This window comes from Pezoporus flaviventris, unplaced genomic scaffold, assembly GCF_033815535.1.
Source record: "Pezoporus flaviventris isolate CSIRO_AGI_PZ_B2104156 unplaced genomic scaffold, CSIRO_AGI_Pfla_v1 ptg000002l, whole genome shotgun sequence".
Taxonomy (NCBI): Eukaryota; Metazoa; Chordata; class Aves; order Psittaciformes; family Psittacidae; genus Pezoporus; species Pezoporus flaviventris.
Window position 1 is genome coordinate 63,224,207 of NW_026892550.1, and position 25,276 is coordinate 63,249,482.

Consider the following 25,276-nt stretch of genomic DNA (forward strand, 5'->3'; position numbering starts at 1 on the left):
AGGTTTGCTGAGCAGCATCCAGCAGACTGCCTTGAGGTGGTGTGGTAAACAGAAAAGGGGAGTGTGCGCAGTAGATTGTTTTGGAATGTTTTTCAAAATACATTTCAGCCAGGAAACAAAAATCAGCCCCTTTAATCTGGTTTGTTTTGGGGTTTTGTTTGTTTGGGGTTTTAGCTCACTTAGTTTAACCAAGACTGGCATGATCTGTGTTCTAAGTTTGTAATAAGATGGCTGAGGGAAGCTAATAAAAATGGCTGAACTGGCAGTCTGTCAAAGGCATTATTGGTTGGTTTTGAAATGATCAAAGTAGCATCAGACAAAGGGAGGCAGTTACAGTATATCTCATTCTCAAAGGTCTATGAATTGATTCTGGAATTCCAGAAGAATCTGCTTTGATAATATTGGTTGTAACTGGTTAGAATATTTATTCATGAGTTTTTAAAAAACCACTGACATGTTCAGCCTTTTCTGTTTCACCTTTTGTTGTCATCAGTGTGCAATTAGAATATGTTCTGTCCTACTTATATGTTGTTAGTTAAAGTTGCTAGGTATTTCTAAGATGTCCTCTCTCATTTAAGATCTTATCATAAAAAAGTTGCAACATGAGTTTGTTTCCTGAAGAAAGTGTGAAACTTTCTAATTGCTTATCATTTCTTATTTGTATTGTATTCTTCACTTTTTCACCCATATAGCAACTGCTAACATGGTAAGCTGCATATGTACTAAATGCCTTTCTTATAATAACCACTAGGTAAATGTTTTAGAAGTAGGTCAAAAGCTGAGATTTGAGCAGATGTGCAAACAGTTCTTAATGTCAAATGTTCTTGACTCAAAAAGGTTATAATTGACAAGCAGAGGATGAGATAAAGAAAGGCACGTGTATCTTTTTCACATCCTGTTCAGGATAAAGATGAAAAGTCACGTCACTTGCTCATGACCACACAGTCCTTTCCTTTGTTGGAAATTGAATTTGGATCTACTTTTCATAAACAGAGACTTTTCTCATTGTCTGGCTTGTGTTAAACAGAAGTTATGATGCTGTACTTGCATGTGCAATAGCAATTCTACACTATTCTACACATTAATAATTTTCCCACTCCCTCTTGCTACTTGGGTTCATGCTTACATGGCTGGGTTCATATTGACTGTCTGCACAGTTAAAGCCTCTTTCCCTCCTGGACTCTGCTAAACAGGTGCATGAACTGCCTGAGCACTGGTGGACAGTCCTTCTCAACATCGCACTGAATAAAGTCTTCTCTTGCTTTCTTGCTGTCTTGCTGCTTAGGGGAGAAGGTTGCTGCCTGTTTCCTCTTTCTCTGTAAAAACTTGCTGCTATAATGGTATTATCAGCAAATTTGTAGACAATTACTTTAAATACAGTTTGACATTTCAGTTACACAGATTAACATCATTATCATCATGTGAAGATGCTGCTTGAATTCATTCTTAAAGTGAGCTCGTGCATGTCCGGCCACTAATATGCTCTTTATTTTAACTTTTGTGAAGAGCAAGTGGCCCAAGAGGTGCTGCCAGGCAGAGGAGTATTCACTTTACTGCTATAGGACTGTTTTTCCCCTGCTAGCCTGCCTTGCTGAGCTCTGTAAGATACTGTCTAGTGTTCCTCTTGCAACTCACTTCCTCCTGCACTTTCTTGAAGGGAAAATCGCGTTGTTTCATGAAGCCCTTAGAGTGGATATGACCTTATGCTTCATGCTTACTGTGCTCTACAGAAGTATTAAGAGGGTTGGTTTGGGGTTTTTTGTGACCAAGGTTATTGTCTGCCTGGCTGTAATTTGTGTAATTTTAATCCAGTAGATTAAAAGTCAGTAAAATATATTTCTGGCTGAAGAGGACTGAAATCACCTTTCATAGGTGCCTTGACAAGGCACCATTGCATACAGCAGAGTTTTGCCTGCTCAGTGTGTTGGTCTGTGTGGTATAGCCCATAACATGCATGCTCAGACACAGAGTCAGATAAAATGTAGAAACGTAGGAGTTGGTGCATTTCATTTTGTCACATGCTGCTGTTTTATTCTGTGACTTCATAAAAAGAATTTTTAAAAATGGCTTACAAACTTCACAGATATTCTTTCCAAGACAAGGAACAGTTCTTAGAGTGCTTTTATTTCTATATCACTGTGGCTTCTGGTTGTTTTACATGCCTTGACTGGCAATTAAAATTCAGCTAAAAGACTTGAGACCTTTGTGTCCTGAGTTGCCCTGCAGGTTTACTGTCTTCAGATGAAGATACTTGTTTGTAGATGAAGATTTTACTGAGCTAGAAGAGCTGGGAAAATTCAGTCACTTGATACAAGGCGGTAGAGCTATTGTTTCTGGTGTTTCAGGGAGGATAATGAAACTTGAGTGTGCCAGCATTTTTCAAATCAGACACTTTTTCTCACTTTCAGGCAATGTGTGTTTGTTGGTAGGAGGGTGCTGAGCAAACACATAGCACACTAGTCTAGAAAGATGTTTGTACTCTTAGCTGATTTTTAAGTTATTCTGTGAAAAAGGTATCTCAAATTTGATGTTTTCAGTTCCAAAGGCAATCATTCTTCCTGCTGTCATGAAGAATCTTTCTCTGTGCAGCACAATAGGAACAACAAAACACATTTTAGTCTCAATTTAATTCCAAGGTAAAACTTGAAATGAGGTGGTAATGAACTTGCACTCATGGTTTTGATTATCTCCTGTGTACTTATACAAGCACTCAGACACAGTACGGGTATTTTCCAGATATGGTTCTATTCTGAGACTGTTTGTCTCTTGAGCAGATTAAAACCTGAAATTTTCTGCTTTGCGTGCCTTAGAGTTAATATAGTAAGAACATCTGGAATTCAGCTCTTACATTTGAGTGAGACCCACCAAAATGCATACCCAAAAGAAGAAAAGAGAATCATGATATGATAACTGTAGGAAATAATGAGTTAGTAAGACAAAGAGACTAATCCTATGAAACAGAGAATGATCAAACCAATTAAAACCATTTGGAAAGGAGAACTCATAAACATGTTTCAGTTCCAGCTGTGCAGGTCAGTGGGTGCTGTGGTGATAACAGCCAGTGTCTCCCTCAAATTCTTTGAATTTAGAAATTGATGTCTTTCCTAAAATACTGGTTTGTGCCCTGTATCTTTAATACACTCAGCTGACAAACAGCCTTTATCTGAAATAAAACTGCAATAGCTATAGGAAAGTCCAAGGATCTAAACCTACAGACACTGGTTAGAAATATAGACACCCCACAGAGGAGGTCACAAACATTCCAACACATGGCTTTCTGTGGCGTGATCTCTGTGATCAGTGGTTATATATTACCATATAGCCACACTGGGCTAGCAGAAGCCAAAAGACCTTTTCCCAGACAGGACCAACACCTGCTATTGCGGTGGGCTGCTTTATTCAAATACTAAAACTTTGATATTACTGCATTACAAAATGCATTAAGCATCCAGTTTCCATTGTAAATGAAGCAGTGTATTACCTCAACAGTTACTTTTGAAGCTATCTGCAACTTCAAACACAGATGTTAAAACTAATAGAACTAAATGAACCCCCTCTGAATTTTAATCCTTGAATAGAAAAGTGCTTTTTAGTAAGGTTTTCTTAATTACAAGGTTTATTAAATGAAATACATATTACAGTGGAGAGGAACAAGTCAAATGATCTTTTATGGCAAAAATGAAAACTTTAAACTTGCTACCCATACTCCATTGGGCATGGAATGCCAAAAGAGAAATGAAAAGACATTTAATCTTCTTGCAGAGCTTAATGTTCTGTACCACATTGTAACATAGCCCAAGCCAGACAATTGCTTCCTCATAAGTCTTCTTTTTTTTTTTCCTTTTATTTCCATTACAGAGAAAAAAAATCGAGATTGTCCATTCAAAATAGTCTGTAGTCAAACGAGCCTGAAACATTATGTTGTTAGCCATCCCGTTTGACCTTATTTATGGTGCTGGAAAGAAAATCTGAGGCTTGTGTGATTCATTTTTGTAAGTGATGCAGTGGCAGCACAAGTACAGGCTGGAGATCGTAAAGCACTGTAACATGGAAGAAAAAACATTAGTATCTCCTCTTTAGGGAAAAAAATGTTCATAGATAACTCTTTCCTTCCCCCAGGTTGCCTGTTACTTCTTCAGTGGTTAATTATTCTAAACTCAAGAAAACATCATTGAGCCAATGTAAAATTGTCATTTTTTTCCACTGAAAAAAAATCCAGTTTAGGATGCAATATCATGTTTTCAATTTTCTACAGTATTTTTACATGTATTTCATTACTGTGTACCGTACCTGGGAAAATGTCATGTATTATTTCATGCCCCAAAATATTCTGCATTGATGTACATAAACTGATAAGTAGAATTGCTGGCCTCTCACATGCTTTTAGCTCTGTTTGAATCTCCTATCTGCCGTCATTAAGTGTTCCTGCAAAGAGCAAAACTGAATAAAAATAGGGCTAGTAATAGCACTAGTGAGAGTTAAATAAAAGAAATACTGCTTGCCTGTTTTAACCGTGTTGTTCGAGAGGAGAAGGATGTTGTTAACTTAGTGGTATGTAACCAGTGCACAGCAAACTCTGTCCCATGTATATATCAATGAGGTAACAAGAGATGCCTGTAGCTTGACAGTGGTAATTTTTAAAACTTACTTCTGCTGTTAAATGCAGCTTTTGTGTTGTATTGATTTTATTGCAGCTGTCACTAGCAGCGCATTAATAGCACATTACAGAACTTACTTTTAACTAACACAAAATTAAATACTAATAAAATGAGACAAGCTTGGTTCCGGCATCCTTTCTGTGTGTAGGCTGGGCTCTGATGAGATGATGTGAAGCTGATCTAGTTTTTAGTAAAGGTTAATTGAGAGTTAAACTATGAAAATGGTTGAGATCTTTTAAAAAAGAACATCGCATGCTTGTCCATATGTAATTGTGCTTATGGCAGAGGATCATTTAAGCAGTTTAAAAGTTTTGGTCTCTGCTGTGTTCTTACCAGTGCAGTAAATCTATGCCAAAAAGGGAAATTGTTTAGTTACTAGAAGCCTGTAAGTGCTGTCCAACGGCCCCAGAAATGCGGTATTAACCAAAAGACAAGGAGAAGGAGGTACTTTTTTATAGTTCATTGGCTGTGAGCAAGTGCTGGGGAGGGCTGTGAATGCTGACACATCTCACTGGGCCTGGAGAGGCACTGTCATTCCCAGGGTGGTTAGTGTGGGATACATTAACAAGATAATTGAAGGGCATTAGCATTTATTAGAAATTAAAAGGGAAGCAGAATTCCTTAAGGCCTGCCATTGTAATAGGCATCTGGGGGGGATGAAGTGTTTCTAATTAACAACTTATGTGCTTTTTTGGCTGCACTGTAGATTTTTCTGTCTGACCGCCTGGCCTCTGGCTCACAGTTACTCAAGCCATACACTTTAAGCATGTGAATAAGTGTTACTGTTTTTCTTAATGACAAAAGAAGCATGAGCAATACCAGGATTAAAATGTCTCAGAATTGACTGGGTTGAGAACTGCATTCTTTTATAGAGTGTGAAACAGGAGGTGCTGAAATTGCCCTCAGCACAATCTCATTCAGTGTTGTGTTCTAGGAGCACTGAAGTTATTTCAAAAGATAGGGATTTTCTGGAAAATTGGTGCAACATTGATCTAAAGTGGGAGCACCATCAGATAGTGTCTTGCTGAAATGTTTCTTAAAATGTTTACCTTCCAGCATGCAAAATTACCAGCATACATAATAGATTGTACTGTAGGCAGTATAATCCACCATCTGAGTGAGGGAAGATTTATACCCTCCTGCTATCTTCCATGTCCTATCCTGGGGAAGGAAGGAAATGCTCAAACATTGATACTGGCTTGCTGCTACTTCAGAAGGAAATAGTGGTAGATTATAAGTGAATAAGTTATCCACAAACTCTTTGGTGTTTCTAATTTTATGTGACATGTTTTGGAATTTTCATAGTAAAACGCCGTTTTTTCCACAGTTAAAACCACTTTTAAGACAGTATCTATCTGCTTAGTAGTAAGTGATGGCAATTAGCGGAAAGCCCCACTTCTGAACTGCTTTACACTTACACATGCAGCTTGCTGTGGATGTATCTGGGGATATTCATTCTTAAATTGTCTCTATCCCTGAGACTTCAAAGTTGCAGGAACTGGCAGATTTCTGTAGTTTTTTGCAAGCTGCATTTCCCAAAGCATTGTAGTGACTATTCTGGTGAGAATGTTTCCTCTGTACTGATCACGAGTTTGAGATAACTCAGTCTGCCATACAGAAAAAAATAAAATATTTAAAAAATGTAGTGTCTGATGGTTCAATCCAGGTCAAGAAGTAAATCTGTGTTTTTTTCATCTGTCAGTGACTTATCTCATCATTAAGTGACACTGCAGTGTAGTGAACTCTTCTTTTTTTCCATTCAGGGAGTCCTGAATGTAGTTCATAGAGCATATCCTAAGAGCTGTATCTTTCATCTTTGGCAAACTCTGAATTACTGTGACTGCACTGATCCAAGCCATGTTCTTCATTTCTTTGTAACAGTAAGGAAAATGTAGCAGTATGATAGAGAGGAAGGTATTTGCCCCTGTGTTATAATTTGTTTTCTTACTCCTTGCTGCTAGCAAAGGCTTTGGGATGCAGGAGGTAAATACACTGTTTATTGAGCCTTCAGTCTATAGTGATCTCAAGTCTTTAAAAGGTCATTTCTTTTCTGGAAATTGTAGGAGGAAAACTGTATGGGTTTGTCATGGTCAGACTAAAGCAAAAACCCAGCACTTTAGCACCAGCTACTAAAAAGAAAATTAACTCTATCCCAGCTTGAAACCAGGACAGGGTTTTCATCTCTTCACTCTCCCTATCACTGCAGTTCTATCTTTGCTTAAAATGTGATGGTCTATGCTAATATTCACTTTCTGAGATACGATGAAGGGAGCTGGGAGAGTCTATCTGAAACTTAATGTGGAACCTGCAGCATCATTTGGCATAAAAATTGCCTTACAAACCTGAGTAGTGACAACAAAGAGAAAAAGCTTGTAAAATATTTCAGCTTCAGTCCTCCTCCTTGGTATCTGAGAAAGAAAAGTCTGAGAACAGGCTCCAAACCAATTTTGGCTGTCTTCTAAATGCTTAAACAAAACAATTAAAGAGAAAACAGTCATATCCACTCTCAATTTCCTATAGAAAGGATTTGTTCTTCAAAGTCTCTACATATATCCTGTTTCCAGAAGGGATGACAGCCACCCTCAAGGCACTTCATAAGAATTTCAGCCCAGCTCTGTCATTTGCTCTGAAGGAAGTGGATGGAAAATGCAGCACATTTGGGATTTGAATAGGATGTTGTTTGCATTTTATGAAACTGTCTTAGTTATGGCTAAAATCAACTTCCTAAACAAAAGATAAGGTGTTTTATTGGTAGGACTGTTGAGTGCAATCTTCAGATTGCAACAGTCTGCATCCCAGCCTATGTGTTTTTGGGTAAATTCTGTTTAGCTGTCGACCTAGTGTGAGTGGGGGCGCTGCATTAGTGCTGCTCCTGGTACCAGTGCCACCAGCTAAAATCAGGGTTTGGTGCATTTTGTGACTGGGAACTCTACATATGTGCTAAATCCCTTTGCATAAATGCACCCTCACAAATGTACTGTGAGGGACATCAGCACTTGAAGAATGGCTGGGATCAGAACAGACCAGGTATCAAACTGCTAATGTTTTCTAAAAAAAACCTGTATCAGTATGTTAGCTGAAAGCAATTAATGAACTGTCATTGTTTATTTGAAATGGAAGAGTGGTTTTCAGATCTTTCCTGTGATTTTTTGTATGACTCACACATTGGTTAATCTCATGATGAGATGAGGTGAATTGGTGTCATTAATCAGCAGCAGTCACATTCCTCCTGTTGTATATCTCAAACTGAATGTGCAGGTATAAAACAGTAAATTACAATATTCAAATTTATACTTCCTGCTGTTCAACACCCTCCTCACTTAAAATGACCCGAATTACAAATGCAATACAGATTGTGATCCTCTGTTTACACCAACAGTTCTCTCTGATTTTAATTCTGTCATTCTACCCATAGATTTGAACATGTAGAAATTAACATCAGATTTTAAGCATCATTCTTCATGCATGACTGTTTTGGTTGTACAAGAAGCCTTTTTTGCCTCTTAAATCAGCTTTGTCACTTGTCCTCATCATGGGGGAAAAAAGGCTAGAAAAAAATCTTTGCCAGAAGAAGAGGGATGATTCATGAAGATTTTTCATGGTCAACAGGAAGCATTTAAAATCTGATTAGACATATAAAAGAGATAATTTATCATGGGTTTGTTTCACTGTGCTATGTGAGCTGAATATATGATCATATTCTTCATAAAGCTCCCTTGCTATGACAGAAACAGACCGGAAATAAGTGTGACTCACTGGCCAATTATAGTAGTGCCATAACCTTATGGCAGGGAAATGTCTTGTGTATTCAGAACTTACTCAAACATTGTAGTCATCATCATTTCACACCTGCTTAGATCTCTAAGAAACCCCAGATTCATCTTATGGCTTGGTTGTGGTTTTTTGCTTGGTTCTTTTCCTGCACGAAGACATAGATCACATTTGCTTTAATATTGGTTGCACATTGGATTGAATTTCAAACCTTGCAAGAGAAGTCTGTCAGGAAAGATTTTGCAATTTTGTCGTGAACATTTCCCATATATGTAATCCTAATACTTTATAGAAGAGTGTCTGGGAAGATTATTAGAACCATATTTTTTGACAGAAAGAGAAACCTTTGTAGAATTTATGTGTAGTACTGCACAGCAGTATTGGTAAATAGTAGAATGAAACAGCAAATCCTCTGCTTGGAGAATAATAGAGGTGAAAATCATGTTTCAAAAACCACTCAGCTGGCTTGACAGGTAAAGAAGAATCTCTGCTGTGAACCCATCACTTTTCAGTTCTGAAGTTAATCTCTGGTAAGAAGACCAGAATGACTTTGCAGGACTTGAAGCCTCTGCCCATACTTGTAAATTAAAACCCCCTGGGGGATGTTTCTAGGACATGATCTCAGTCATGAAATTATTAAATGTTTCCACATATGATTATGGTGGATTTTAGCACGCTCTTTGGTGAACTCAGGGCAGTTTGGGAGTTGGCATGACCAACGGACTATTCCCGTGTGGGGGCTTCCGGTTGGCAATCTCTTTTGGCCAAAAACGAGACAGAGATACAGACTGTGAACTTGATCTTGCTGTTCAGCTTCAGCAGCCCGGAACTGCTCAGGGTGGATTTAAACTGTTAATTTAGGTGTCTTAAAAACAGCAGTGAGGAAAATGGGTTGTGATTCTAACTGGAATGTTTCATTTATTTTTATTATATTTTCACTGTATGAATTTTGTCAATGTTACTATTTTACTATGTAGTTACTCTTTAATGTTGAAGGAAGAAACATTCTTGCAGGAATCTTGTATAGGTCACAAAGGAAGACACTAATTCTCCTGCATTCAGATGAGATTTCTGAAGTGCTGGACTAACACTGGGGGAGATGTATATTATCAAATAGCACATCTTTTGTGCATATTAGATATAAACCTTGCAGTTGCTCATCTATTTTTCAGTGTTAATGGCACGTTAAAAGTTAACATGGGCAAATAGTAGGGGGTTTACTTTGTGGTGAGCCAACAATTTTGGGACAGAATTAACCAAACTGGGAATTTTTCTGTTTTCCAGATCTGTCTGAAATGCTGTCTAAACAAATTAAAAATGTTTAACTTAGCATTTAATATTTCAGCATTTTCCCTTTGACTTTCTCTAATGTAGGACAATATTGAAACAAAAATGGCTTTCACAAACAGGAAGCCAAAATGCTTCTCTTAGACTTTTTCCCATCTTGGGCTGAAACTGTCTGGTGTGGTCTATTATGAATAGATCTGGGTTAACGTGTACTGTATTTTAGGAAGTTTAATATATGCCATGCAATAATCAAACTCTTAACTATATTGTCTAGTTTTGGTAAGTAACAAAATACCTAATTTGGGAACTATTTTTGTTGTTACTAAACTGCAGTCATGTGAAAAAACAAATGGTGTTCTGATGTTTTATCATTGCATATTTAGCAAACAGTAGATGAGCACATGCTTTTGTACCTTTTATCCAAAGTATGAATATTTTCCTAAATTTTATCTCAGAATTAGTTTAATGTCTTAATCTAGACAGTACATACAATCAGCTAATAGATTGTGAATTTTGCCTGCGTATGTGGGGTATGCCTCTCTCTCACTTGCCCCTGGATATTCAAAAACAGCTCAGCTGAAAAAATTGGTGGGAAATTCAGACATTAATAATTAGTTTTAATTAGTTTGACTTCAATGAGAACACATACGCTGGAGATTGAAAGACAGCGGCTGTGTAATTTGGCTTTTTACTTCACCATTCCTTCCCAAGTCCTCATGTCTATCTGTGTGATCACATAAGACAGTTGGGTTTTCCTGGATGTGTTTGTGTGGGTGCAAGACCAAATGTCTCCTAGCCTCTTATTAAGTACTACTGCAAGAGTGTGTATTTATGAATCTGGTGCTCTGCACTGAACCATTATGGCCTGTTCATAGTAGTGTTGAAAATCTGTAATGTGAGCAGAGCTGAGCCTCCAGTACCCTGCTGTTTCTGGCCAGCTCCTCAAAATGGAATCTTTTCCTCTGGGCAGACTGAGGACCCTCAGTAACAGTGGTATAGTTTGAGCACAAAAAACTGAATTACTGTATATTGACTGTTTTTCAAGATCTAGGTGTCATGTCATCATGACTACGTTGTGAACCTGCTGCTTGGCCAAACTCAGTGGACAGGCCTCATGCTATATCTTGTGCTCTCCTTTTTATGTTCTAAATAATGGTGTTAGAAAAGGAAAATTTTGGTGTTATAACCAAACAAGGAAGACAAAAGGAGTAGGGAAATAAAGGATACTGATAAAAACAAAAAGAATAGGGAAAAAAGTTGCAGTACAAAAGGTAAAACAAAAACAGGGGGGTTAAGGTGAAAATTTGGTAAACACATTGGGTTGTTTGTATTGTTGATATATGTTTAAATCCCTGACTGGATTCAGTTCAGGATTCATATTTGAAGAATACTGGAACAGTATTCTTCGATCTGAACTGCTCATCAGTTTCAGTAATGCCAGTTGTTTGTTTTGAACCAGAGTGGAAATTATAGAATCACATAACCAGCAAAAATTGATTTCTAGCATCTTTTACTGTATCTAATACCATTTAGATTTGAGGGAAAAAATGTATGTTATTGACAACAATATGCATCAGAAAAAGAAATATTATAAAGATTGTTGATACAGAAGATGTCTCTTATGGTTCCCTTCCATTTTCAAACAATGCAGAAACATTTTCTAACAAATTATTGGAGGTTTTATTGTATTGACTTTGTATCTTAACATAAAAGGTTGCTGTATTCTGTTATATGTTTTATCTGAGTTCTGCTCTGATTCAGCAGTCCTCCAGGACTAGTCTGAGATCTGTTTATTGCCTTCTGAAACATGTTTTATTCTTCTAGATATTATAGTGCAGTATCTACATGATGGCCAAGAGATGTTCACAAGGATCCCATCTTTCTCCTTTGAAAACTTTAAGGCTGCCTTCTAGAACTGTAGTGCAGCATGTTGAAACACTTGATTCTTCTCTGAAGTCTTTAGAGTGAATCACAGTAACATATGTAATGTAGAAATTAAGCTGCTTTCACTCAAAAAAAATTGTGGGGTTTTGTTTTTTTTTTTTAAAAAAAGCAAGCAAGCAGACAGTATTCTGTTTAGAGTCTCTGAGGGCTGAAAACACACTTTACAGGTTTTTTTCTTGAAAGTTCTTGATTGCGATAGTCTTAAAAGGAATAAATAAGCAAAATTGTTTAAGATTGAGAACTGTTAGCAATCCCTTCTAGTTGAAGAAATATTTGTGCTGCTGTTGTTGGATGGGGTTAAAGAGAAGCGTCTCACTTTTGCCATTTGTCTGTGTCAGCACTGGAGTTTGACAAGAAAAACCCAACAGGCTCAGAAACTGCTTGCTTGAGTCTGTCTGCAATAAAGGAAACTTTCCCCAAAGTATGCGTACTGCAAGACATGAATTCAGACTGAAGTCCTGCTAGCACTGGAAGAGCTGCCTATGTATTCTACCTGAAGCACTGCTTTAGGACACTTTAGAATTTCTAGTATCATTAGTAGCTGGAGCTGAAAAAGTTCTAACAAGAGAAGCATATATCCCAAAGCGATAAAATGCAACTCCAAAAACCTTGCTCAGGGATGTCAGTGTGACTGATAATCAAAAGCCAGACTATGCCTTCATATGTGTGCTTAGCTTTATAAGGACTCTTGAGAGGCTTCTTTTTTCCTCACATCATTTTCATTATCTCTGCTCCACTGCTTAGAGGTTCAAACAATTTATCATCTGAATTTAAAAACAACAGAGAATACCTGCTGTTTTGCCTTTGCCTCATTTGATAGGTATGCAGCATTATCCCAATAGGAGTTTAAGATGATAAAATACCAAGTGAGATAGAAGGCAGACTGAAATGGTTATATCATCATTAAACTTACAGCACCCTTGGCTGTTATGATGTTATATTGGTGCTATGTTGTAAGCCTCAAATGAACAATTTGAAAGTAAATAAATAGAAATAGTACTGTAGGCTGGAGAGGTGTTCACGTCCCTAGGCGTTACGGATTTAGAAGCTTTCACTGTTCCTCTTTAAATTGAGTACGTGTGTACAAAATAAAAACTTGGGTATTTTGGGAGTCTTCTTCCTTCCCTTTGGTGTGAGTTGAGAGTATGGTTTGTGATGGAAGGAACATCCAAAACAATGGTTATACCATCCAAAACGATTACTCCACCATAACAGGGTCAGATGTCACTGTTCTGGTTGTGCTGAGTGTCAGTCAGAAGGCAAATCAATCCAGCTGACATGGCACCAGCTGAATTCATGCTGTTTGCAGGAAAACTTCTACAGGTGTTGATGAGCCAGGGGAAGCAGCGTTGTCATGCTGCTGACAGCTGGGTGTAGGGCCTCGCTTTAAGTAGATACATTAGTCACTGCAGAGAATGCTTTAAGATGTGTTAGAAGACATTGTCACTGCAGTGCATTGAAAAGTATTAGCAGAGCTTAGCAAGACACCTGTCTGTGATCAAATATTCCTCTTAAATTAAATGCATGTTTAGGTATTCTGCTCAGCCTGTTCTTAGGAAGCTGACAATGGAGTTGGATCCTCTTGCTCTATTTTGAAGATATCTTATTGAATCTTGCATAGAATGATATGACTAATCTGTGGAACAGAAGTCCCTGTCCCTCAGCTGTTCACTGTAGTTTCTCTGGGGGGAAGATAGGACTTATGTTGAAAGACACTGATCATTGTTTTCAGAATATCAAAGAATAAATGTACTGTAGGTTTTTCTGTTGGAAATAATAGAAGAAATGGCTTTTATCTGCATTTCCATCATTACATCTGCATAAATGTCACTGATGCTAATGGGACTTGTAGAAACATAGATAAAAGACAGTCACACTGTCAATGAGACATGGGGCAAAACAGAGCAAGGCAAATGGCAGAAGTAGGAGGGTTCCTTCCTGAAGAGGCAAATGTGTGTAACTCAGCCAGCTCAGAGTAAAGTGTTAGTTAGCATGCAAAGCTAAAGCTCTACCTCACAGTGGCTAATGCCATGGCTGTGCAAACTTACTGACTGTTGAACTTTGTTGCTGCCTAGGTGGATCATTTCAGAGGAAAGAGTTTGGTCTGTGTATCTGCTGTGCCATAGGTGCACATATGAAGTCTGTGGTGGAAGACAGTCCAAAAGCACCTGGGCTCTGTGACTGGGAAGAAGGACAGTCCAAAAGCACCTGGGCTCTGTGACTGGGAAGAAATAGACAGGAATATGAGGATAGAGCTAGAGCTCTCCATTGTGGGCTTGATGGGGGAGAAGTGAAACCAGCAGGCTCACCTCCAAGAGTAGAAAAGGAGTGAGAGAACAGTGCAAAAGGGTCAAAGAGGCAGACTTTTGGGACCCTGGAGAGATTAAGGAAGGAAAAGGAAAAACAGCAGGCAAAATGTTTTTTAAAGTATATAAAGATACATGATAAAGGAGAAAATTAACAAAGAGCAATGCAGTTAGTCCTCAGCTGATCCCAAATGTTATCACTGTGAGCAGAAGAGGAAGTAAGTTCTGGGGGTGGACCACAGGAAAAAGGTATTACACGCAGTATCACACAGTATGCTAGAGATTGGAAGGGACCTCAAAAGATCATCTGGTCCAATCCCCCAGCAGGAACACCTAGATAATGTTACACAGGAATGTGTCCAGGCAGGTTTTGAATGTCTCCAGGGAAGGAGACTCCACAACCTCCCTGGGCAGCCTGTTCCAGTGTTCCGTCACCCTCACTGAGAAGAAGTTTCTTCTCAAGTTTAAGTGGAACCTCTTGTGTTCCAGTTTGTACCCATTACCCCTTGTCCTATCATTGTTCGCCACTGAGTAGAGCCTGGCTCCATCCTCGTGACACTCCCCCTTTATATATTTATATACACTTATAAGGTCACCCCTCAGTCTCCTCCAAACTATAGAGACCCAGCTCCCTCAGTGTTTCCTCATAAGGGAGATGCTCCACTCCCTTAATCATCTTCGTTGCCCTGCGCTGGACTCTCTCCAGCAGCTCCCTGTCCTTCTTGAACTGAGGGGCCCAGAACTGGACACAATATTCCAGATGGGGTCTCACCAGGGCAGAGTAGAGGGGAAGGAGGACCTCTCTCGACCTACTAACCACTGCCCTTCTAATACACCCCAGGATGCCATTGGCCTTCTTGGCCACAAGGGCACAGTGTTGGCTCATGGTCATCCTGTCGTCCACTAGGACCCCCAGGTCCCTCTCCCCTACACTGCTCTCTAACAGGTCGTTTCCCAACCTATACTGGAACCTGGGGTTGTTCCTGCCCAGATGCAGGACTCTGCACTTTCCCTTGTTATACTTCATCAAGTTATTCCCTGCCCAACTCTCCAGCCTGTCCAGGTCTCGCTGGATGGCAGCGCAGCCTTCTGGGGTGTCAGCCACTCCTCCCAGCTTAGTGTCATCAGCAAACTTGCTGATAGTACACTCAATTCCCTCATCTAAATCATTGATGAATATGTTAAATAATACCGGTCCCAGTACTGACCCTTGAGGCACTCCACTAGTTACAGGCCTCCAACTAGACTCCGCCCCATAGACTACAACTCTCTGGGTTCTCTCCTTCAGCCAGTTCACAGTCCACCTCACTACCTGATCATCCGGACCACACTTCCTCAATTTAGCTGTGAGGATGCTGTGGGAGACTGTGTATTAACTGGGTTGGTCTGAACACAGAGTTATTTCTTTTGGTATAAGCCACAGTGTTGACAAAGTCAGCATATCAAACAGTTCCTTGACAGTTTCTGAAAGAATTTTGTCTAAAATACTGTAAATGCAGTTCTTGCACCTTTCTTGCTATCCAAGCTCAGAAAACTCAACATTGCCTTTTAACATGCAGGTCAGAAGGGCAGGCTTTCTGTAACATGAAGTGATAGCTGCTGTCTTGATGTACCCTTCTCATTTTACCTGGCATTGTGTGATATTACCTTTACTGTTCTGCAGCCTCTTTCTAGTCTGCCAGCATTTTCTTTCTTGAAAATCAGCATAACTGGGACATGTGCTGCTGAAAAAGCACTGTGTCATAATTTGTATATGTGGTTATTCTTAGGTCCACAGGGAAAAATGGTGAGTTATCTTTTCATCCCAGAATATTCATAGTATATAGAAAAGTGAAAATCTTCTAAGTTCTTACTGGCCAAAGGACTAATAAGGACTCCTGAGTATATACCAATGAAGTTAAATTTGGAGGGATTGAAGGGTATAGTTGAACTATACATAATTCTACTTGCAGAGAAGCTACCAAGACTATAATAGAAGAGATTGACAGTGATTTGAAAGAATTCCTGCTGCTCTGACAGGACAGTGACTGTGCAACTTCAAGTGATTTAGTAGAAGTTTGCTGTGACCAGATTAGTTCCTGGCTGAGTTGACTTGACAAAGGTATAAGGTAATTACAGGAATGTAGGTGTGAGCCTTTAAATAGAAAGAACTGCTGTTGACTTCCACCGGCACTGGTGATTTTTTTAAGGAGTCAATATACCGTCATTTAAAACTGTTGAAGGATAGTTGTTAATTCTTTCAAAAAAAGAGCACGTGCACATTCTATTTCTGCCTATATATTTCCTAATAAATAATGAAGCAGGACTGAAAAGCCTGCAAACACCATGGAGACAGTCTTTTGTCAGTGTTGCATCGTGACATATGCATGATCTTTTTTTCTTTGCTTCCTTAACTTTTTTTTTAACTTCTCTTATTTCATTTCTGTTTGGTGTGTGTGTGTTCTTTTTAGTGGTAGTATAGTTCATCTCATAAGTTATTTAATGTTAATCGTGAGTACTACTCCAAGGCAACTAGCAGGCTTAATAACCTCTTAGACACCTGGTCATCGCGCTGCTCATATCAGCTGTAGACATAATAAATACATTGGAAGTACTTATCATAAATTTCTTTCATTGAAATGGTTATATGGTTTCACTTTGTCAAAATACTTAATGTTGGCTTTCTTTGCTGTTTAAATGCTGTTCTGTTTGTTCCTAACTTCCCCTGTTTAACAGCAGACAAATCCAGGGAGCACTGAATGAATCGGATGATCCCGAAACAGGCTGTCTAACTGATAACAAGCCAACTTCTCGACACTTCTATCCTGTCGCCTTGCTGCTTGTCAGCTCACACTTGCTGGTTGTGTGGCTTATCTTAAGTCTTGCTTTGCTATTAGCCAAATATCAATAAACTTCACTTGTGTTCCTTTCTTTTCTACAAACAGCAACAAACTAACTTTAGAAAAAGGAATTATGCTGTAATATTTCTACAATCTCAGACCCCAAGGATTCATCTTTAAGATAGAAATGACTGACATGTATTATGGTTTTGTTTTTTTTTTTTTTACTAAACTTTAAGAAATATACTATGCATTGAGTGAATTGATTTGCTCTTTCTGTTTATGGTAAAGCTTTCCCACTTTAATTAGCTCAAAGAAAGCCCGCTTACAATGCTGTCACTGTATACAAGAAGATGTGGAATCCTGAATGCTTGAACTCCTCTTTCCAGAGTAATTAGTCTGACAAAAAAAAAAAAAAAAATAAGAGGATTAAAAAAGAATTTGCACAACACAAACTAACCCCTAGACCAATATTTCAGGGTGGTGGTTTGTGAGACTTAACTTTCTCTGTATTCTTTTCATTGCTACTAGCTGATGGGATCTTTTTTGTTTAACAAACGATTATTACTTTACTACAACTAACCACTTTCTGTCAAGTAACTAAATGGAATGGAGTAGGTTCTGTTTTGTAATGAAATTCACCTGTTTGTAATTGTTGCTTTAGTTGCTTTTGCTTTCAAGACACTTTTATATTCTTTTTAACAAAGTCCTGTTTATGTCTTGATGCACCACTTTGGCACTTGTGACTTTTGTACTCTATGTGAAGAAACATCATTCCTTTCTAAAGCAGTGTTGCATTGGGCTGTTTGAAAAGCTTTTTTTTATTTTTCTTTTTCTTCATTGCAAAGCTGAACGTACAAGAAATGAAGCAGAGATGAAACTTTCCTTTGCAAATCTCTAGGGCCAGACTTAATAAAATGCCTTATTCCTAGAATACGCATTTTTAGGGCAATGTGTACTCTTAACATATATAGCAAACAATTTGGAAAAAAAACTATGAGAAGGTTTAAGAGACAAATATATTTATGGAATTAGAACAAATTAATAATTAAAGTATTTAAATTATTTTTACTAAACTTTAAAACCTCAAGGGCAAATATATTGGAGGGGGGAAAATCTTATCACCTGTTTCTGAGGGCAATAACTGTACTGGGCCTGGCCTTGGATTTAATTTTGTAAGATGTATCATCACTTGTGGAAAACAGAAATGTAAAGTTGAATCTTTGTTATTTTTACTTCAACTGTTGCTGAAACTCTGCAATGAACAAATAAAGCGTATTTATTTATTCTGTGTTTCATGAAGTTGTACTTTTTCCCCCTTTCACTAGAGAAGGATGCCGCATAGAGAATGTGCTGAAGAATGTCAAATGCAGAAAGTATGCATTCAACATGATACAGCTGATGGCTTTCCCAAAGTACTACAGACCTCCAGAAGGGACATATGGAAAAGCTGACACCTAAGTTTAACAAAAGTGTGATCAGGAACATACATCATGCTAATTAGTGAATATAAAAATCACTGTTTATAGCTTACTAATTGGGAATGTGTAACCAGTTGAGATGTTATTTTTATCAGGTTTCATCATTATACGTTAAAATAACTTCAGTTAGTTATTATGAAATAAAATACCATAAAAAGAAATGGACTGAATATTCTCAAAACCAAATATATTCAACTCTTCTTTGTGAAGTTGAAGGTTAGTATGACTCATACACCAGCTAGAATTAGTTATTTGGGTCATTTGATTGAAGATTACGAAGGCAAATGTCATTTGCTATAGTAACTGAGGTTAGCAATCTGCAAGGTGACATACTGACTCCGAACCAAAACCTGAGATTTGATTTAAGGGGTCTCTTACTGCTGAAAATAGTGTTTTCTGGAACCAGCATGGCACCAAGTTCTTGGTCACTAATGATGAAATCCTTCACGGAAGTGTTTACAAAAGATTCTAATGTTAATGCCTGGGTTAAATATAATTTTAGTAATTACATTTATCTTCTTTACATAAGCATGGTAGCTTCTTAATATGTTTTTAGTAATTACAGCCTGTAATTTCAGTAATTCCATTCTGTTTCCTTGCGGTTTATTTGGATGTATCATTCTTGGCTTGCTGTACCACAGCCAAGTAACACTCATTTCACTTTCTTATAAATCACATTGAAATCAGGGGGATTAATTCTTCAGTAAGGTGACCTGAATTTGACCTGTCCTGTTCACGTTTACTATAAACCCTTAAAACTATATGTTCTTTAGAGATAAGGAAAATTAGTTATATATACAGGAGACAATGTATCTTCATGCTATAAGGACATGTATGTTATTACAGAGCCTAAGAGATATCTTATAATGATGAGTAACCTGCTGTATTAGGACTAGTTAGCCACCGCAGCTGATTTATATCAACTTTGTAATGCTGCATATAGACACTGTAGGATGAAGAACTATCAGCTTTCAAAATGAATGTTAGTGCTTCTGCCAGCTTGTGTTAGTCCTGAAATTTGTCTTGCAAAGAACATGTGTTTTCTAATTGTGTCTATTTATGGCTGCCTTCTGCCTCCCAGAGAGAAATACAATTAACCCCCCCCACTATTCACTGGTTACTGACCTTTATGTAATGCCTTAATTTTGAGAAAAAAAAAATACCTGGAGCAGAAGTGTGAGAATTTTATTTGAATGAAACCACACTGGGAATGTGCACATCTGGAGGAAATTGTAATTACCATGGATAAAGAAGTTAATGTTTTCTTACTGCTATGGAAGTCAAAGAAATGTTAATGAACTGTGAGTTATAACTTGTTGCTTTTAATCCATTAATACCCATTACCTGGGTATAAATCTGTAACTATGCCAGTAAAAATTATATTTAAGAGCCTGATTCTGCAAATTCTAATTGGATAAGTACATGCAGATGACCTAAAATTAAAGCCATCTTGTATATTTGCATGATCAGGCTTTGGGGCTCATAGAACAGGAAGAGACCCTTGTTCCAATATTCACTGACTTCAGTGAAGACAGAAATTCACCTATACAATATGTTTACCTAACTAATTGGAACCTTTTTCAAAGAAAAGTAGTTCATTTAAATGGTGTGTTGGTGCATCTGTTGATTATTTTATAATGCACTGTCATGAATTACTTCTTTGTTCTTCTGGAATGTGTTACTTCGACAGATGTCAAAAGAGTTGGTGTTGCATCATAGCTAAGCTCAGGCAGATGAGAATATAATGCCTTGATTTTTTCCTGTTGTGTAGCAGTAGAAGTGGGCAGTACTCATTGGGTGGGTGGATATGTTCATAAATTTTTGTTTGGGTCTTTAACTATAGCATAGCTGATCTGTACAGAACTTTTTTGTGGATATATGGAACCTAAGTCTTCCTAGGGCAGTAATGTAATGTTCTGTTGCTGCACTAGTCCTCACTATCTGCTATGTTATTAGCTTAAAAATACCTACATGTGCAATTTAGAACTAGCAGTAAATTCCTTGTGCATCTCTGAAATAACCCTAGAGATGTACAGGAGAGAATGCTGCCTTCCTACTGTAATTCTGAAACCAGCTGTAAAAGTCTCTGTGGGGATGGTATTCACTGGTGAGTACTATGGTTTCCTATAATTCTTCATTTCATGTCCCATGGGCATCCTGTCAAGTTCAAAATATGAAATTCTATAGATTGTCTTCTTATCAGGAAAATAGCCTTTCAAGATCTTGTCTCAGCACTTTAATCCCATTTTGGTTCTAAATTGCTGTTAACACTATCATGTTACTTTTCTATTGAAGATTTTTTCCCCATATACTTTCTGGGGGGTGGTTGGATGGGGAAAAAAAAAAAAAGGCATTGCATTCCTGTCCTTTTTTGTTTTAACAGCCTTTCCCATCATGTCTTCTGAAACTAAATAAAACAGAAAAGAAACCAAACCCCACATCAGTGTACTACAGTGAAACTTCATTGAGCTTGGGCCATTACAGAAGAGTAGGCTGGGTTTTGAGCTGAATAGGCTGAACTATTTTAAGCCAGTTGTTTTATAGGAACATGTTTTTGTAGGTCATGATACCCTTGTATACCAACTGGTGTGGTTCAAAGTCTCCTAAAAGAGCCTTGTTGCTGCTTCAGTACTGAATCAGGCTCAAATGTTTCCTGGTTTGGTCATTGCCTGCTGTGGGCTACTGGAGGTCATACAAGCAAAGGCTGGGTCATTAAAGGAGAACTGTTAGCTGAGCATGGATTCCAAACAAGTGGGTTTTCTGGATTGCTTTTTATGAAGAAACAAAGAGGGTTTGCTGCAGTTTGATAGTTACATTACTCGGAGTACTCTTTGTGGAAGCTGCTTCAACCCCTGTGCATTGTTTGAATGCCTAACAGATGAGTTAAATCATCTTTGAGGTGTTGCACTATCCTTGTAGTTCTCTGTGAGTAAAATTAAGCAGATGAGGTTTTATGAACAAACTACACCATTTGTTTTGCAAAGGGTTAAGAGAAGTATTCTGATTTTGGTGGCAGATTCACAGAAGATGTTCCATATCTCCTCTGTTAAAACTTTTCTAAGTTATGAAATAATCTACTTTGAGGGCAGAGCAGTTCTCTAGGGCTAGGAGATGAACCTCCAAAGATATATCTGGTATCTAAAGCTAAATCCTGCTTACTTACTGAGGACATTATTTGTAGAAATAAAGTCATCAGGATCTGCCTTGAGCAATCCTGAAATAAGGGACTCTAGCTTTGAATATATGTATAATGCATTACAGGTTTATATAGAGGGTTTGTACCACAGACTAGTGTCTAAATAGAGGTTAAAGTAGGTGTTTTTTTTTCCTCAGAGTTGACTGTAATACTGTTACAATGCATAGCATGCCTATACCTGATGTTATTGATTGGCCTTCTTTTAGGAAGTATAAAATATGTTCTTGTTAATGTTTATACTTTGGCTTTTATAGAGCAACTAGGGGACAGAAGTTTTTCATTATGTTATCTGATTTGTGTGTATGTGAAGTTGTGTATTTTCATGGAATGCTAGCAGTGTATGTATTATAAAGAAAAACCAATTTAGGAGGACAGCCGAAACAAAATGTTAACTGAGGAAGAGCCTTAATTTTTTGTGCTGTCTGGATTTTGGCGTTAGGTAAATGGAATAAGGGAATTAACAAATACTTTATGTGTCTAAATCAATCAGTCCTGATGAAAATTCACTTATTTATAGTGAAATAAATTGTAATGGTATTCTAAATCATTGCTAGTAATGTAAGTGGAAAAAAAGTGCAATATATCATTTCGAAGCCCACTGTATAATATGCCTATCAAGAGCTTCAGAAAATAAGCTTATTTTTATTTCTTGTTTAAACACAAGTTCCAGGAAATCCTGTAGGCCACTTATAAAAAGCAGAAAATGCACTGAACATCAACCAGTGTAGTAAAGAAAGAAGTGACATTAAAACTATGTAGCAAAATTACTTGTGGAATTAATGTATGTAATCAGTTAACAGCCTTAAATGTGTATCATGTCAGTTGGCTATGATGTAAACTTGAAACCATTTATATCTATATTTATGCTTTTTCTAATTGTAAAGAAATTGAGCTGTACAGGCAATGCCATGAGACATGAACTTGCATCTTTTCACTTATTTGTAGCTTAAAAGCAGATGTCTACAATCAAAATGCTTTAAAATAATTTAGTGTCCTTCACAACAAAACTTAAATACACAAATACCTTTTTAAAGCAGAAAAGAAAAAAAATCCCAGACTTCAGTCTCTGGAACATTGCTTTTGTTTTTCTTTAGTCACGCAGCACATTGACTGCTGTATTGCCAGAGCATTCAGCTTACACTCTGCAGCACTCAAGCATTTTTTAATCTCTCTCTTATAGCACCTGCTGAGTAAGTAATATAACAACAATAAATTTCAGCATGATACTCATGATGCAAGATTAAAAACTTGCATTTGCTCAAATAAACATGAAACTTAATACTTCAGAATACATAAACTAGAGGACTGTTTTGAGCCAATACATTTATGTTCCAAAGAGCTGGAACATAAAGCATGAGGTTTGTGTCCTGACAGGGAGGAAGAGTTGCAGTAGGAATCTGGCTGTGATAATAGAGCGCCCTGGATCTGTGTACTTGGGAATGCTGAGATTTGGACCGTACTGCTCTTACTTAGATCTCTAACTGTTTGCAGTGGTGTTTTGTATGCTTTCCGTGCATGCAAAGTACTTCAAAAGTTCTCAGCACTTCTCTTTTGTTTATGAATGGTCTGACTTTAAAATTTCTAAAATCCCCAGTTACTTTGGTACTTGTTTTCATTTTGTACAGCTATTCCTTGTAATGTTCCTGTCTCACACTCTGGAGCACATGGGGCTGTGTATAAGTAACATCAATAGCACTTCAATCCATAGTGTGTGTTTGTTCAGAGAAATGAAGCACAACTGTAGCAATTCAACTCTTTATATTTCAGGATTTAGCATTTTTGTTTCATTGCTGTCTGTAAGCCATGTCCATTGTACACTGTGTGTATATTTTTATTTAAATAAATGTGATGTTTATTTTTTATGTTTCTGACTTATTTTGTTTGTGACTCATTTTTCATTTTCATTACGGTGGTGTTGCTCAGATCACACATGATGCTGGGAGTGGTTCCCTCCTAAAGGAGTCAATGGAAGCCTTCCCACAGGTCTCATCACTGCTAGGAGCAGATATTTGAGAATACAACAGTAAAAAGTCTGCAATGGCCATAAATTAATTGTTCCTATTATTCCTAGTCTTACTACAACTTTCATCTCAGAGCCAGGTGGGTCCTGCATTTTCTAATTTAAAACAATGTTCATGTAAACATAAGGAAGCCTATTTCACATAACTATTGATCTGTGGAGAGTTATTCAGTGTAACAGAGGTGGAATTAACGTCTTCCATTATTAAGACTTTTAAAACGTGATGTGGCATGCTGTGGCTGGTATTTTGTCTTCACTGTCTTAATGCTGGATGCTAGACATTGGACAATAAGTAAGGGTTGCTTCTGTGCTTTTTTTTTTGAGCTGCTGTTGGTAACTAGATGTATTGTATGATCTGTCATTGCAGTGAAAGGTAAGTTCTCCATGGTTGGCTGAAATATAACACATAGGCCTTCTTTTAGGATGCATGATAAATGTGGCTCACCTTCTGTATTATTAGTGCTATGATTAGAAGCTTGTTGCATACTTTACTTTCTCTGTTTATGTGTTAGCATGTTTAGTTTTATTGTGATATATAGCATGAAATTTTAATTCCCTGCAAGGTTCTTGGTAACTCCCATTAGAAAGCACCAGGAACTAATGTTGAAAAGCTGTTAGCATTCAGCCTAGGAATTTTTTCTCGTAGTAATAAAAGTGGCAGTCTTTAAAAACTGCTTTGTCTCACTTTGCATGCTTATGGTTTTTATCTTCCGTGTCAGCTGGGAACCACTTTTCTCATGACAATGCAAGAGTGAAAAGGAGAAAGAGCCTACAGCTGTAATGAGATAATAGACTGGTATCATAGTAAAAACACATTTTCACCAATTCCCTTTCCAAAGTTACTTTGCATCATGTTTGAGTAGAAGTATGACCTGATGTTTCTGAACCACGGTCTGCAGTGGTCTGCATTGGGCTGTGTGTTGTAGGCACCGAGAGTATATGTACACAAATGCTGCTTCTGGGAGGCAAGTCCTTGAGAGCTCTCCTGTGCACTTAGTGTTGAATCTTGTATGGATCACAAACATTCATAGTTGTGACAGCTGTTGTTAATGGAATTAAGGGCAGTAAGAGTCCAGATGCAAACTGGTCTGCGTGCTGCTTGCTTTGCCCAAATAAACAGACTCTATGCATTTCTGTGTAGGCTGTCCAAGCACAGCCCTAACCCCATACATAGATGAGAAGTACACTTGCTCTGCTGCAGAAAAGACTTTTGGCATTGTTAGTGGAGATTATGTAAATGCTTCCAAATTAACTGGGGTAAGAATTTGGATGCAAAGAGTAGCTGAGACTATTTTTTTTTCTTGTGTGTATATATAGGTATGCACATGCATATTATATATACACCTGCATATTCTTGATATACTGTGGGATGGGGAAAGGCAGTTAAATAAGATCAAGTAAAAAACTGAAATTTATACTTCTAGCAGTTGAATACAGTTTTGCTATTGAAAGTGTTGCACAAAAGGGCCTGTAGTATGGCGGATGTTAACTCTAATGGTAAGTTATTCCTGAGGAAAAACAGGAGGGGGAAAAGGGCAAGAGAACATACTTCCCAGTGACTCACTAGGGGGTGTTTCCCAGACTGATTCTGCCATTCCTGTCAGGAGCCTTAAGAGCTCAAGCCTTGGGGTGATCATTCCTGCTTGTAACGCTGTCAGCAGTGACCAAAGGCCTCAATCAGGGCAGTTCTGTCTGCTGACCAGCTGTGAGGCTTTGTGCATGTCTTTGAGTCTCTAATGGAAACCAAAAGCTACAACCGAGAGGCAGGAAGAGGGGGGAAGGAAGGGGAGAAGT

At 37.9% G+C, this 25,276-nt stretch overlaps 1 protein-coding gene across 10 annotated transcripts in view; it reads left to right on the forward strand.

Moving 5' to 3' along the window:
* INPP4B (inositol polyphosphate-4-phosphatase type II B) overlaps positions 1–20,566 on the forward strand; it is a 309,539-nt gene extending 288,973 nt beyond the window's left edge. For 7 of the 10 annotated variants that reach the window (XM_061441944.1, XM_061441955.1, XM_061441896.1 and 4 more), the window contains one exon: positions 16,682–18,071. In XM_061441944.1, the coding sequence (XP_061297928.1) occupies positions 16,682–16,856 (175 nt within the window). In that variant the 3' untranslated portion in view covers positions 16,857–18,071. Of the gene's footprint in view, positions 1–16,681; positions 18,072–18,113 lie in introns of those variants that run through there. The other 3 variants (XM_061441929.1, XM_061441906.1, XM_061441914.1) reach the window with 3 other exon arrangements.
* The last annotated feature ends 4,710 nt before the right edge of the window (positions 20,567–25,276 follow it).